The sequence below is a fragment of the Gopherus evgoodei genome, chromosome 1, assembly GCF_007399415.2.
Source record: "Gopherus evgoodei ecotype Sinaloan lineage chromosome 1, rGopEvg1_v1.p, whole genome shotgun sequence".
In the NCBI taxonomy this organism is placed as follows: domain Eukaryota; kingdom Metazoa; phylum Chordata; order Testudines; family Testudinidae; genus Gopherus; species Gopherus evgoodei.
The window spans coordinates 111,986,700-112,002,534 of record NC_044322.1 but is presented as its reverse complement, the minus strand read 5'-3'; the positions used below and the strand labels follow the sequence as shown (position 1 = coordinate 112,002,534).

The following is a 15,835-nucleotide window of genomic DNA, read 5'->3' as shown; positions in this document are numbered from 1 at the left end:
CATTCCTTAATATTTACAACATTCCAGATGGGGTGCAGGAAGCCTGCAGATCCAGGGTACTTCTTCCCTTAAAACTGGCTTACAATTCCTGTACTCACTGCATGCAGACCACAGAACAAAACCAAGCATTCGACATTTGCACCATATCAGAGGTGCCTCTAATTGCTGACAGCTTGTTTTTCACACAGTAAAGAGGAATTCTGCTCCATTACATAGCAGTCCTTTGTGCACAGAAATTGCAGCAGATCAGAAAGAAAAGTGAGGTTTACCTTATCACAGACAGTGCTATTTTGATAGTCGAATTCCCTTGGCACATGCAGATAGGGTGGGAAAGAAATTTAATTTTGACTTCCTATATTTATGTATTTCTAGAGCCTGGTTTTGGTTTGGGGGAGATTAGGCTGGAGAGGAAGGCACATTTGTCCTGGCTTACCTGTGTTTAAACCAATCTGCTAGGATCGTGAGGTTTATCATCTGTTACTGCATTCTGGGTAACAATTTTCCCACTGTCTTTTCCAAATGCCACTTTACCTCTGCTGCTGTATGCCAGAAAGCATAGAGTATTTCCAGCAGCTGAGATGAGAAACTTCACAGCTGCTACTATTGTCACTGTGTTGCATAGGTTGACTAGTGAGCGTTGCTAAACTGAACACCATTTTAGGCTGCATATGTTCCAGATATTCTCATCTACATGCTGCTACTGTCAGTTTCCCATGGTACAGGAACAGTACAGCTGTTCCTGAAGTTGGGTCTTCTCTACAGTAGCACACTGTATTGATGAGGGAGTGCAGTGGGGAATTCCTGATCCTGCAGCTCTTGCTCACATGACGAAGTCCCATTGGCATCACCCAAGCTACTCACAATGAACAGCGGGGGTAAGATTCAAAGGTCTTTCTAACAGCATTAAGGCTAAATAGGCTGCTCGTGTCATTTCACTGGGATCACTCTAAATGAAAGAAGGACTTTCATTTGCCTTCTCTTTCAGCAAAATATAAATGCACACAGGGCCGCCCCAAGCAGCAAAAAAAAAAAAAAAGCTGCGATCGGGATCTGCAGCTCTACCGCTGCCACTTCAGTCTTCGGCGGCAATTTGGCAGCAGGTCCTTCGCTCCAAGAGGGAGTGAGGGACCCGCCACCGAATTGCCACAGAAGACCTGGATGTGCCGCCCCGCCGCCCCAAGAAGCTGCTTGCTGGGCTGGTGCCTGGAGCTGGCCCTGAATGCACATACAGCAACATTGAGAAGATTAGGGTGTGTAAATGAGAGTATTTAAGTGTGTGGGTATGTGACAGAGAGAGAGAGAGATCCAGTGCTCTGCTCAGTGGTTGGCATTGTGCCCAGACATAATCAACTGTAAAACCGTCATTTACTGCATTCTCAAGTCTTAGCACATGAAATTGTATGGTAATAATATTATCATTACATTCCCCCACTCCTCCCATCGGTACCTGGTCTTCATCCCTGGGCTTCTCATCTAGTCACAGTCTCTCCTTTCCCAACACCCTCCCTGGCTCCTTTTCCCAGTCTCCTGTTTCCTGGATCCTTGTCCTAGTCTCTTTCACCAGCCAGTCCCAATCTCAGTCCAGCTCCTCATCTGATCTGTTTCCCCTCCTTCCCACCAAGGTCTGCAGTCTCCCCCAACTCCCAGTCCCGGTGTCCTGGCACTGCCAGTTTTAAGGCTCTTCCCCCCCTCACCCTGAAGGAGAGTGCCAGTCCACCCATCCACAACTCCCAGTCACAGTTTGTATGCCCACTCTAGCCTTCAGTCCAGTCGCATCAGGCCATTTGTCAGATCCCTGACAAAAAGATCACACTCTGCCAAATTTCAAGTCCTTGCTCCAAAACATGGAGGTGCTAGAGCAGCGATAGGCAACCTATAGCACGCGTTCTGAAGGCGGCACACGAGCTGATTTTCAGTGGCACTCACACTGCCTGGGTCCTGGCCATTGGTCCGCAGGGCTCTGCATTTTAATTTAATTTTAAATGAAGCTTCTTAAACATTTTGAAAACCTTGTTTATTTTACATACAACAATAGTTTAGTTATATAATATATAGACTTGTAGAGAGAGACCTTCTAAAAAACATTAAAATGTATTACCGGCACGTGAAACCTTAAATTAGAGTGAATAAATGAAGACTCGGCACAGCACTTCTGAACGGTTGCTCACCCCTGTGCTAGAGCTTCTCAAAGAAAAGATTGCCAAAAAAAATTTTACCATTGCAAAATGATAGATTTTTCCCTAACCTCCTTCTCAGAAATGACTGTTATGGCTGAAATTTAAAAAAATAATAATACATAATAATAAGGAGCCTGAGGTAGACACCCCCACCTCCCTCATGGAACATTTCAGCTGAAACAGTTAACGTTTTGCAAAGTTATACGTAGCTGAACACAAAATCTCATAATGGGAACTGTCAGGCAACCTTAATAATAAATATACTACCAGACCTACCGATAATTGTGATAGACATAAGGCTGTTTGCATGTCTAAATTATGAAATTTTTAATGTAGTGTGACACTGACAGATTCCAACATTCTTCTGAGTTCCACATAAGATGAAAGGCTGTGCCATAGATGAAAGAAAACCTACTATTGCATAGTAGTGGTCAGGGAAAAGAGGAAGGAAGGAGGGAAGAGAAAAGCAGAGAGGAATAGAAGTATGCTGGGATTGCCTGGAAAGAGGGGGCCAAATCTGGGGGAAGAGTGGGAGGTGATTTAAAATGATAGGACTAATGTATATTTTAAACTCTGTTACTGGGAAAAACAAATCAAATGCCACCGATGGCATCGCAGGTTTTGTCTGGAATGATTTATGATGTTTAGAAACCCCTTTGTGGCAGCAGTGCCATGTGATTCTTTGGTTTGTACATTGGAACCTCAAAAACTCTCACTTTCTTTGTCCGCAAATCCAAGAATCTCAGAGGAAAATATATAGCCAGCCCACTCCATGTTGCAGCAAAGATTTCACAGCAATGTGAAAATGAGATCTTTTATTACTGAGATTTCATTATTTTTATTCAATATGCTGATAGGTTTACTGTGAAGTATCATGATTTAAAATTAAATGACAATTTTTAAATAATTGAAAAAAGTACATTTTGTAATGCAGTCTCCTGGATTTATTTTTTAAATCTTTGAAGAAAGCCTCTAAAGAATCCCTTGTTACTAGGATTGCCACCTTTCTAATGGCTAGTAACCAGACCCCCAAGACTCCCACACCCGTTCCACCTCTTCCCCCAAGGTCCCACCCCTGTTCTGCCTCTTCTCACAGGCCCCGCCCCTGCTCCACCTCTTTCCTCAAGACCCTACCCCCTTCTTTGCCTCTTCCCCGGGCCCTGCTCCCTTCTTCACCTCTTCTCCCAATGTCCCACCCCTGCTCCACCTCTTTCCCCCCTAGATTAAAAAAACCAGACATCAGGGCTTGTCAAATGGAACCTTCACACACAAGCCGAAATCCAGACTGTCTAGGTGAAAAACGGATGGGTAGCAACCCTACTTGTTACAAATACGGGATTGCCAACATTGGAAGGAGACTGGTTTTGATGTGCTTGATAATCTTTCTTGCTAATTTGAAACATTTAGTAAATTGCAACTGGTCTCTCAGCCATTAGTGAGATTCTATTCTGTATTTAAAAAGATGGACTTGACATTAAAATACCACTCTATAAACCAGGGCAAGTTACCCAAGGCAAGTTATGTCTTTCTCTCTGCCTTACTTTCCTCATCTGTGAAATGGGGTTAAAAATACCTCCCAGAGCAGTTGTGAGGCTTGATCCCATGTTTCCGTAAAGCACTCCAAGATCTGGAACACAACTGCAAAAATGCTATTAATGTATATTCAACTGAGCTGAGTTCAGAGAGCTGAAGTTTGGCATCGTCTTTGCTAAAATTGTTCCAGTCTGATAATTTAATTAATCAACATTGAAGCACAGTGTCTGAGATAATGTGTGCATTCATTTGCATAATAGCTGTAATTGGCAAAACCTCACAATATAAATGGGGCGGTTCTGCAAATGACAGTAAGATAGACTGTTTTCTTGTAACCAGCGAGCAGCACACACTTCAGCCTCTGTTATTTGCTTTTCCAGACAGGAAAAAGTGACAGCTAAACGTACTGGCCAAGAGAGAAGATGACTAATTGATTTTTGATGGTTCTTGACACGGATATATATTCTACATGACTATGTTGCTATGTCAAGATAAAACATTTCTAATCAGGTTTTAGAGCAGAACTCCCACTTACGAGTAACAGGATCTTTGGCCCAGCTGCAGTGAGCAGTTCCTTTAGCCAGATCTAGCAATTTCACTGTCACGTGTTTGAGTCTGTAGATTCACAGCAGCCAGCAGGCAGCCAAGCTGTGGTTGCAAAGAAAATTAACTCCTGTCATTCAGTTTCAAAGAGACCCTTGATGTGGTATCAACCCACTGGCAATCAATTCAGTGAATTTAGGGTAATGTTGTACTTTGAGATTCTCCAGTGCGTATTAAATTTAACTATAAGATAGATCATCGTTTTAAGTAAATACTGGACTGTTATAAGCATCAATTGGAAATGAATGACCATGCAGCAAATGCAATAGGTAGTAATCTTCAAAAGATGTTTTGAATAATCAATTGGCTTTTCTCTATCTTTACTGTATTCATTGCTTTGCAACTAGCGAGACCATTACTGATTGATAAATGCCAGCTGAAATGACATGCTGAGGCGGAGCACCCGAGCTAGACTCATGTTCACTGTCCTATACACACATCAGCTTGGGAATTTTCTGATGAAACTGGCTTTCACTGGAAAATACCAACTTGCTCAAACCTAAATGTTTCACAAAAACCTATTTTTTTTAAGCTGCACCATCTACTCAGGACACTCCCTACACTAACACTGGAACAAATCAACATACCTTAGAGCCTCAACAAGGGTTATTCTATCTACTACCCAAGATCCACAAACCCGGAAATCCTGGACACCCCATCATCTCGGGCATTGGCACTCTCACTGAAGGACTGTCTGGATATGTGGACTCTCTACTCAGACCCTGTGCCACCAGCACTCCCAGCTATCTGCATGACACCACTGATTTCTGAGGAAACTACAATGCATTTGTGACCTCCCAGAAAAACACCATCCTAGCCACCATGGATGTAGGGGCTCTCCACCCACACGTCCCACACACTGATTGATGAATACAAGCTGTCAGGAACAGTATTCCTGATGATGCACAGCACAACTGGCTGCCTGAGCTCTGTGCCTTTATCCTCACACAAACTACTTCAAATTTGATGACAATATATATCTCCAGATCAGTGGCACCGCTATGGGCACCCACATGGCCCCACAATATGCCAATATTTTTATGGCCAATCTGTAACAACACTTTCTCAGCTCTCGTCCAATCATGCCCTTCTCTACCTATGCTACATTGATGACATCTTCATCATTCTGGACCCAAGGGAAGGAGACTCTGGAAAAATTCCACCACGATTTCAATAGCTTCCACCCACCATCAGCCTCAGCCTGGACAATCTACACGGGAGGTCCATTTTCCTAGACACCACGGTGCAAATAAGTGATGGTCACATTAACACCACCTATACCGAAAACCTACTGACCGCTATGCCTACTTTCATGCCTCCAGCTTCCATCCCAGACACACCACACGATCCATTGTCTACAGCCAAGCATTGAGGTACAACCGCATCTGCTCTAACCCCTCAAATGGAGACCAACACCTACAAGATCTCCACCAAGCATTCTCAAAACTACAATACCCGCATGAGGAAATAAGGAAACAGATCAACAGAGCCAGACATGTACCCAGAAGCCTCCTACTGCAAGACAAACCCAAGAAAGAAACCAACAGGACTCCACTGGCCATCACATACAGTCCCCAGCTAAAACACCTCCAACGCATCATCAGGGATCTACAACCCATCCTGGACAATGATCCCACACTCTCACAGGCCTTGGGTGGCAGGCCAGTCCTCGCCCACAGACAACCTGCCAGCCTGAAACATATTCTCACCAGTAACTGCACACCGCACCATAGTAACTCTAGCTCAGGAACCAATCCATGCAACAAACCTTGATGCCAACTCTGCCCACATATCTACACCAGCGACACCATCACAGGACCTAACCAGATCAGCCACACCATCACCAGTTCATTCACCTGCACATCCACCAATGTAATTTTTTTTTCATCTGTTAGTCTATAAGGTGCCACAGGATTTTTTGCTGCTTTTAAAAACCTATTGGTTTTGACAAACTGCCAAACACAAGCAGCTCCTGCTAGCTCAACTGGTGGACTGCTGGGAAGCCCAGGCTCCCAGGGTCCAGGTCTCTAGGGCAGTCTCACTCTACGAATTGCTCCAGGATCAGGAACTCCAGCTGTAGCCAGGACTTGGCTGACAACTCCATAGCAGGGAAGCTTGGAGCCCTGAGAACCCCAGCTCATGCAAGGGCTCTTGGGACTTCCAGACTTGCTGCTGTAGAGCCAGAAGCCTTGGAGATGCAGCTGCCATGCTTTGAGACCCCCAGCTCAGCCGTGGCTCCAGGACATCAAGCTCTCCATCAGTCTGCTAGTGCTGAGTGGGAGCCTCCAAGCTTGGACTCCCAGACTCAGTTTCATTTGTCAAAACAAAACATTTTGATTATTTCTAAACAATTATTTTATTTGTTTTCTCTTCTGTAGGAAATTTTAATGTTTCCACTTTTTCTTCTGTTACAGAACTCTTTTTTTTCAGAATTTCTTGCGGAACAGACATTCCAACTTTGCACCAGCCTGAGTCACGATCCATAGTTTTTTAACCTAACAAAGAATGACACTTGGAAATGAAATACCTTAACAGCTCTGTCATCTCTTTGGGGGCAGGGACCACCTCTTTGTTTGGACTGTGCTTCAAACAGTGAGGCCCTGATCTATGTCCAAGGCCCCGAGGCACTACCACACTACTACTATAATACTCACTGGAATAACTGCAAATGATTTTAGGTGAAATTAAAAATTCTTTGTTAACTGTCCAAAGAAATCCAGGACATTGCTCATTTGCAAACGCATACACCAGTGACTCCGTTATTAGTACAGACATTTACAAGCTACTGCAGGAGTCAGCAATCTTTCAGAAGTGGTGTGCCGAGTCTTCATTTACTCACTCTCATTTAAGGTTTCGCGTGCCAGTAATACATTTTAACATTTTTAGAAGGTCTCTTTCTATAAGTCTACACATACAACAATAGTTTTGTTATATATTAAAGAAAATAAGGTTTTTAAAATGTTTAAGAAGGTTCATTTAAAATTAACTTAAAATGCAGAGCTCCCCCGACCACTGACCAGGACTTGGGCAGTATGAGTGCCATTGAAAATCAGCTTGTGTGCCGCCTTTGGTACGCGTGCCATAGGTTACCTACCCCTGAGCTACTGTATGCTCCTGTGATTTAGCTCCAAGAGCAACCTGGATGGACCATTACAAGGTCATGGGGAAGCTTGCCTTAGGTAAAGGGGAAAAAAACAGAAGATTGGGGTGCAATTATTTTAGTTTGAGAAAGAAGATTAATTTCTGTCCCACCCAGTCAGGAATGGCCTTAGGTTTGTGCCGAGAATACCGGCACACAGGTTCTACTGATCTGGGGGGGCATACCCACCACACCCAGCAATATACCACTAAATAATCTCTGGCAGCCCCTCGCACTTTGAACGATGAACTGCAGGGGACCAATCCAAACCCCTCTTTAGGCCCCTACTCACTCATTAAATCCTTTGTACCCCATTTCACCCCAATGATATAGTCCTCCCGACCTTCTGCCCCCTGTTGCTATAACCGTCATGTCACCCTGAATGCCAAGCATGTTATCTACCAAATGTCCCACACCATAACTGGCTATGCTACTTATGCAACTGTTTTTGAAGGATACACAGCTGTGTCTTCACAAAGGGTCTTGTCGCTAAAGCCAGCTCCGAGCCCAGTTTCTTTCACTCTAAAAAGCCCAGAATAGTTTAAAACTAAAGCTGGTTGAATTGGTGAAAACTAACATTTTTGTGAATTTTTTCCCACCCAGCTCTATTTAAAAGTGGCGGAAACAATTCTCCTGTGAGCTGCAGCCACCTGTGGAGTAAAATACAGTGCTTGTAGAAAAAGCACACCGCAACACTATGCAACAATTTAGAACAAGCTGTTTGAAAGAAACCTGTATGCGGCTGAAACTTCTGAGGAAATTTAGGCCCCCAGTGTAACGACCTAAACTGGACTTTGACCAGGATGCTGAAGCTAACATCCATGTGCCCTTTTCTGAAAAATGCCCTGGGGTCATTGACGATCACATGAGAGCAGGAGCTGTTTTATATGATTAAAAAGTCAGTACCTAAGTAGCACAGGGGTCCCACATCATCCCGGGGCATTGCTTCAGCTCTGATTTAGAAGGAAGAGTTTGTCATCTATTGAACTCATTAACATGGACACCTATGGTTTTCCCAGGATGTCTCCCATTTAAATAGCGATCAGCCCTGACCCTGTATAGTTTTTAAGAGGGGACAAGCCCACATCTGAAGAGGTGTGGCTTCAGGCAGCGATGCAGGTGATCTAATACATGGGGCAAAACAAATTAGCTTGCAGAGCTGCTGGTTTTAATCTGCCACCTGTCTTTCGTGGCTGTGCCCTGTTGAGGGTCCTACTCCAAAAAACATTGTCATACTATTTGACTTGTGTTTGCTAAGATATTCTCTTTTGTTTTCAAAGGTATCGTGTCGTGGTTCCATATCCTCCTCAAAGTGAAGCAGAGATTGAACTGAAAGAAGGTGACATTGTGTTTGTGCACAAGAAAAGAGAGGATGGCTGGTATAAGGGGACATTACAGCGAAATGGCAGGACGGGCCTCTTCCCCGGAAGCTTTGTAGAGAGCTTCTGAGGGCTTGCTTTCTTCCCTATCACTGCTCTCTGAACTGAAAGATTTTTCAGGGGAAATTCCATAGCACAAAAAGAGACAGCAAAGGGAAATGTGACTGATTTCCACTGCCATTTTTACATCCAAAGACTCCCCAGGCCCTTCATTCTACAGCTCTGGAACCACAGTACCTGCTGTGCTTCCAAAACCATGTGCAGTGCATACAGTGGTATGTTGAAGTAGTGCCTTCCACTTGGACTCATAGACTGAGAGGATGCACATTTGGTTTGTATCTAAACTAAACTCCAACTGCTACCCATTATGTAAATTATAGAGAAAATATCTTTTAAAAAGTTGTTATATTGCTGTAACTTATTTGTCAGAGCTGCAGTGTTCTTATTACTGGCCTATGCAAGATGGATTTGGGTGTGGCAGGAGGCAGAATAGGGAGCTCTTGAACTGGGATTTTATATTTCCCAGGGGAGAGTGTGGAAAAACCCAGATAAAGATTTGTGCATTGTTCTGCAAGAAAGAATTAAGAGTCCAAAATGTTAGTGTCATGCTTTCTATATACCTCAAAAATATGCTGCATAAGGATGTCAGGAAGTGTGTTTGTGATCAGAGTTGCATTTCATCTGAAGTACCTGTGAGATGCACTGGGCAGATCCTTGAAGAACTCTGGCTCCATCATTAAATTGCAGTTATTTGAGTAGAAACCCTTTGGTTTATCATCTGTCCATATTATATGCAGCATTTATTTTGCCCATCCAGTATCCGCCTTTCCATTGCTTTTTATTTGATGTTTTTGGTATGACATACCTTTTTTAATTGTTTGCAGTATTGTTGCAGCTGTGTTGGTCCCAGGATATTAGAAAGGCAAGTTGAGTGAGGTAATACTATTTATTGGACCAACTATTTGGTTCAATAAAAGATATTGCCACACCCACATTGTCTCTCTAATTAATACCTTTTTAATGAAGAACTGTTATACATGATATATATATATACATATATTCCTAACAGATCAGGCATTTCCTGCTTTTCATACATCTGGTGCTTTTATTATTATTTTATTATTAGGAAGATCCTGTTTGGCTTAAGAGAGAGACTGTTAACAGCAACATCAACAGGTTTCACATTTAACATGTGAATTCTGAAACGTACTGAAAGTAGATTTCATCAAGATGAAAATTTTTGCTAATACTACATGAAGCAAGAGAGAAAAATCAGATCAGGTGGTGATATATATGTGTGTGTGTGTAACTCACTTTCACAAGAACATTCTTTATATATAGTTTCTAAAGACCCTTAATAAAGCACAGTAATCTGTCTAGACAATGATAATTATTCAAGAATTGGGAGCATTTCCAGGAGGAGTAATTTTAATTGACTTTTATATGGCAATAAAAAGAACACTGCAGGTTCCAGCAAGCACAGGAATCGTGGAATTTTCCTCTGTCGTTGCATCAGAGAGAAGAGAGCTGAACTGCAACGGCTGTAATTAGCATTGTCAAATGTGATTTTTTACTGTAGAAATGTACAGTTCTCAACACCCGTTCTAACCTGGTCAAGCTACAATACAAATAGATCAGGCAATATAACCCTCCATCTACAAGGGACCTAAAGGTGCAATAAATGTAAAGCAAGTTTCTGCAGTTATTTGTATCAAACAAAGAAGAGAAAAATCAGATAATGAAAGTGTGGGAGTATTTGAAAAAGAGATTCAGTTGTGGTATCCTATAACCAAGTCGTAACAAAAGAATATTCTTAACTATGTTGTGCCCTGCCTTTCCTAGTGATTGGCTGCGTGCCCAGAACAGGATATGGTGGTCATTCAAGACTATGTTAGAGTTGCAGTAACCTGGAGATGATCTTAGTAAAAAGAGGAGGGGCAATGGGTGTTTGCCGTTACTTTGTTCCCAGTATTTCTTATGCTGAAGGTGCAGGTTTTGTTTTCATTCAAGCCATGTATGCTAGCACATATCAAAACATGTATAAGTGAACATTCCTACTTATGTTGAACTGAATGACTTTGTTCTCTGTCAAATAAGTTTCCCTTCCTGTCATTTGTAACAAACAGATTCCAGAAACACAGTCTGCTGCCAAGTATTGCCTCTTCAAATCACAGAAACATTATTTGAGGGAGGGGGTATTTTTAACATTACCACATTTGTTCATGTTCCAGGTTGTATTCAGTCATCAGTAAAATAAACGGTTATTGCTAAGAGAAAATTGCCTTTTTATAACCAATAAGAGCTTTAAGAAATTTATTCTGCAAAAGGCTGATTGAAGACTAGAGCACTATATTTCCAGTCATTTCATCCAAATCAGAAATAGCTCACCTTGAGCCACAATCTGGTCAGCTAGCAAGCTGACAATGCCCCCCCAAAATGTGTTCTATACACATTATATACATATATATAAATTCTTGGTTAGCATTGTCAGAAACAGATTTCTCTGACAAACTACAGTGGCTAAATGTCTGTTAAAATTCTGTTCCATGGTATATTTACTGTATCCAGAGAAATGAAACAGGAACCCTATTGTATTCAGTCAGATCTAAAATAGTTCCAGATTTCGGTGTTCTAATGCTTAAATCTAACAGGACAAAAGCCGTTATGCAAGAAAATACAGAAATGTCTGTGTAAAATCAGTGTTTTTAATGTATTTTGCAATCAGGACAATAATAATTTTTAACTACAGATGATGAGGGCAAAATAACCCTTTCAGTCATGCCTCCTGTAAGGAGAAATATTTTTTGGTGTTTGATATTTTGAGACTAGCTGTTTCTGGTCCCCATTTATTGCTTACCATAATAGTCTTGGTTATTGAATAATTTTCTTGGACAAATCAATTCCATGTGAAGAACACAACTGCAGAACATAAGACTGATCGGTGGTACAAGAAAATGACCCAGTGCCATTTAGGAAGTCTTGACCTTGGGAGGGGATTGGCACTTACTGTGATCCATTTTTAAATTGCATACAAAGGAAAGATAGAGGAGGGAGAAGGAGTGCGTGTGCGTTTCCTACAAGAAAAAAAAAGGTGAAAGAATCCTTCTGGCAGCCTCATTTTGTAAAATGCCAGATTTGCTGTTCTAGAAATGGTTTCAGCTAATTGAACAATTCCTTTGTACTTTGCACAGCTCAGAAAATGTTTTTTGTTATACCTGAATGTTAACGTGATTTAGAAAATATTGATGGTTACGAGTACAAATGAACTACAAGGACTGTGTTTCTGATGCTTTAAATAAAATAAACACTGAGGTCACATCAGTGAGTTTTCCATCTTTATTTAGATGGTAAAGAGATTTTACAAAACAGGTGTCCTGAGATTCACAATAAAGGTAGTCAGAGGGGCTCAAATCCTCAGATATTTATGCTCCTAACTTCCCTTCCTGTGAGGATCTGGGCCAATGTGCCTTTGAAAAGGGGGTGAAGGCAGAGAAATGTTAGGAAATGCTATTTTAACATAAAGGGCTTTATTCCACAAACGCTTCTCACACAATCCCTGGTTTAGAGCATAGAATACTATTTTTATATCAATTGATGCACTTTCTTTTTCCAAATAAATTGGAGCAAGTGCTTGATAGTTTGTTCTCTTATGACTTGAGCCAACACCTGCAGCGGGACCAATAGGTGTGTTGACAACACATGCACTTGTCAGGTTACTTTTCTCTGGGTGTGGGGAGAAGCTGCTAGATGGGTTTTTAAAAATGTGTCCATGCTGCATGAGACACAAAAGTAGGAATTTGTACCAGTGTGTCAGAAAACTTACCAAAGGCTGCTGGTGTAAATCGGTAACTTAGTCATGGAGGCAGAAGAGGTTTCTCAGAATCACACTGGTGTAACTCAGCTCACAATCCGGCCTTAATGAGGCTACTGGCCTTTCGGTAGTTTGCCCTGCTGCAGGGCTGATGGGGGCGGAGGGGTTTGGGGATGGAAATGAGTAGAACTGAGATCTTTTTAGCTCATTTCATAAAATTAATTCAATCTTACAAGGCATTTCTCAAGTTTCTCTTTCATAATGGGCTAAATGCAGTATTCTTCAGCACATCGTGGCGCATTTTATTCATCAAGTTGGGTCTTTTTCAAAGGCTTTGATTATTTCTGATTTGTACATTTACTTAAGTGCATCTCATGGTGATAGTTACTGTAGGAATTCATGCATTTTTATTTCTTGTTGCACAGAACAGCTCTACAGTCAGACCTCTGCCCTCTTTTATTTGTTGGATATTGAATTGCCATGAAATCACTTTCTGTAATGAGGTCTGTAATCTCGGCCTGTCTGGCCTTTGACACCATGCTCATCACTACAGTTTCTGAGGCCCAGATGCTCAAAGGTATTTAGGCAGCTACCTGCCTCTTTAGATGCCTATGTCCACCATTTAGCCCCCCACTGAGATTTTCAAAACTGCCTCTCAGCGGCTGCCAAACACTGGTAGGCTCCTGAGACCCATACATGCCTAAGTGTCTTCTGGTGGAAATATGCAAACTGGCTAAGCCCTGATGCTGCCAGCCAGCAAATGAATGCCTTGGAGTCCTAGCTCTAGCTGAAGCTCTGGGAGGCCCTGAAACAGGATTCTAAAAGTAGGAGGGGAACCTCAAGCTTGCTGGTGTAACCTGATCCTGAAAGGGTGCTCTGAGCATGCCTAACATTTGCTACCTGGCAGTCCTTGCAGCAGGAGGGCCGGATGCAGGCCACTGACTGGGAGCAGCACAGTACCTACACAAAAGACAGTCAGGGCTCAGGGGAACGTAGGGCCAGAGTGAGAGAGAGAACAGCTGCTAGGGCTACCTATGTGACTGAACTGGCTTAAGTGCCTAAATTCAGGAGAGGGGTTGCTGCTGAGGTTTCCAAGCCGAGGAAGGTGCCTATCTCTTGGCTTCTCCTCAGACCATTTTGTGACAAATGCAAAACAAAAACGTTTAATTTCAACGTTACGAAACATTCTGAATTTTCAGTTTGGGATAAATTATCTGGTGAACGCCACACAAATTCACAGATCATTTCAGCTGATGTGAAACTGCATTGCTGGCAAAAAAAAAAACTATTTGTCCAAAAAAAAAATTCACTTTGCTCTAGGCAGCAATGATTTTTTGGGCAGGAGAAGGGAGGGAGAGCAAAGGTCAGCTCTTGAGTGGAATGGGGGAAAAACCCAGAGAAAACACTGTCAGAGTTCCCCATTACCGCAGTCCTGAAGGGGATCACAGCAGGGAATGCATCTTCTACTTCTTGTTTTTTAACCATTTTACCCATCTCCTGGGGTTATGGGTCAGAGGCGCTGATGCAACTTCTCAGGAGTAGGAGTCCCTCAGGGACAAGTCAACACCAGAGAATTTAGAGCCAAATTAAATGGGCAAAAATGAAAAGAAAACTGGAGATAAAAGGTTGCCAATTACCCTGCCAAGGAACGTCTTGCCACCCACAGGAGAGATGGAGGCAGAACGAACTGGCCGGCTCTTCACCAGGCAGGCCTTGGCCCCTTGCCAGTGACACACTGGTGCAGTTCTGCACACGAAGCTGAAAGCCATGGTGAGGAGGTGAGGACCAGTCTCTGAAAAAATTAGCACTAACTGGTATCTCTTTTGGAAGGCCAGGTCGAGCATCCAAAGGCTGGATAGGTATGGTTTCGTTCCTAGAGATGAGTCCTCCAGTACAGGGATAGGTATTAAGGCATGGTGGCCAGGCCATTTGAGGAAGCTGGCCCTGTTCTTATCCATGTTGTGCCAGTTCTGTGGATAAGTAGAGCACTTTGTTCTTCAGGGGCTGGCATCTAGGTGTAACACCAACAGACCCCCCCAGTCGTCGGTGGGCAGGATCGAATCTGGGATCTCTGGAACCAAATACATGAGCCTCTACTACATGAGCTAAAAGCCATGTGGCTCTTAGCTAAGGCTACAGAGCAGACTCATTCATCTCTCTCTCGAAATAGTCCTGGTGCCACTAGATGGGACAGAATACCACACCCAGGACGCGTGTGGGTTACATAGACACCTAAATTCACTCACAGAGAGAGAGAGAGAGAGAGAGAGAGAGAGCAAAGTGTGCTTGAGCCCTACCCTATGCTCTGTAGTGTAATTAAAAAGGACCCAAACACCGCTCCCTTCAGTGGGAGTAGTATTGCAGCTAAAAGTTCTTCAGGTATTTGCCTTCATCAAATTAGGAGACTGAGGATAGAAAATAGTTTATCAGGCTAGCCTGTTAATTCATCCCAGGGTTCTTATGGCTTAGCTACGTGAACACTTAGTTCATGATAAGCTGGGGTCTAAAGCTCCCCCAAATTCATCTGCCACACACTTACTGGCCATGTGGGCCCTGTGGCCACACACTAACTGGGCCACAGTGCACTTCTGGCTTTACTATGCTTTGAAAAGGGAGCAGATCAACACACACTAGGGAACATCTCGTGTGTGAGCAGCAGGGTCCACATAAGCAGTCTGTGCACAGCCAGCTACTACAGGGTAGATTTGCACCCTAACGTGCAGCAAACTACCTGTTTGAATAACAAACCCTTAGTCACGCTCCCATGCAGCCTGTGCACTTGCTACTTAGTCATAGTTCACAAATATATGCGTCAAAGGGCTACAAACAAACTGCAATTCCTCATCACCTCAGCTGAATCATTCCCCTAACAAACACAATATCAAACGGCAATGTGGAAAAGCCCAGGGCCCTGCCAAATAGTCCCGTGCATCTCAGAGCTCTCTTCAGCTTCTTTGAACAGCAATGTGCTTCACTGTTACAACAGCGTGGGGAGTGCCAACCCACACTGACTGACAGTCCAGGCCATGCGCCTTGTGGAGACTTTGTTCTGCACAGCACACTTTGAAATACTTGGTAGGATCTCCAGTCATGGAATAGCCACATGGTTTGCCTAATCTAAATGCTCAGGGTGAGCAGAACCACCTGGGCAGCATCTGCAGCAATGCCTGACTCTGGCCATGCCTTATAACAT

General features: G+C 43.0%; 1 protein-coding gene across 1 annotated transcript in view; it reads left to right on the top strand.

Moving 5' to 3' along the window:
• Positions 1–12,147, top strand: part of SH3RF3 (SH3 domain containing ring finger 3) — a 422,296-nt gene extending 410,149 nt beyond the window's left edge. The window contains exon 11 of the mRNA XM_030569277.1: positions 8,733–12,147. Within this exon, the coding sequence (XP_030425137.1) occupies positions 8,733–8,901 (169 nt within the window). The 3' untranslated portion in view covers positions 8,902–12,147. The remainder of the gene's footprint in view (positions 1–8,732) is intronic.
• Positions 12,148–15,835: the final 3,688 nt, after the last annotated feature.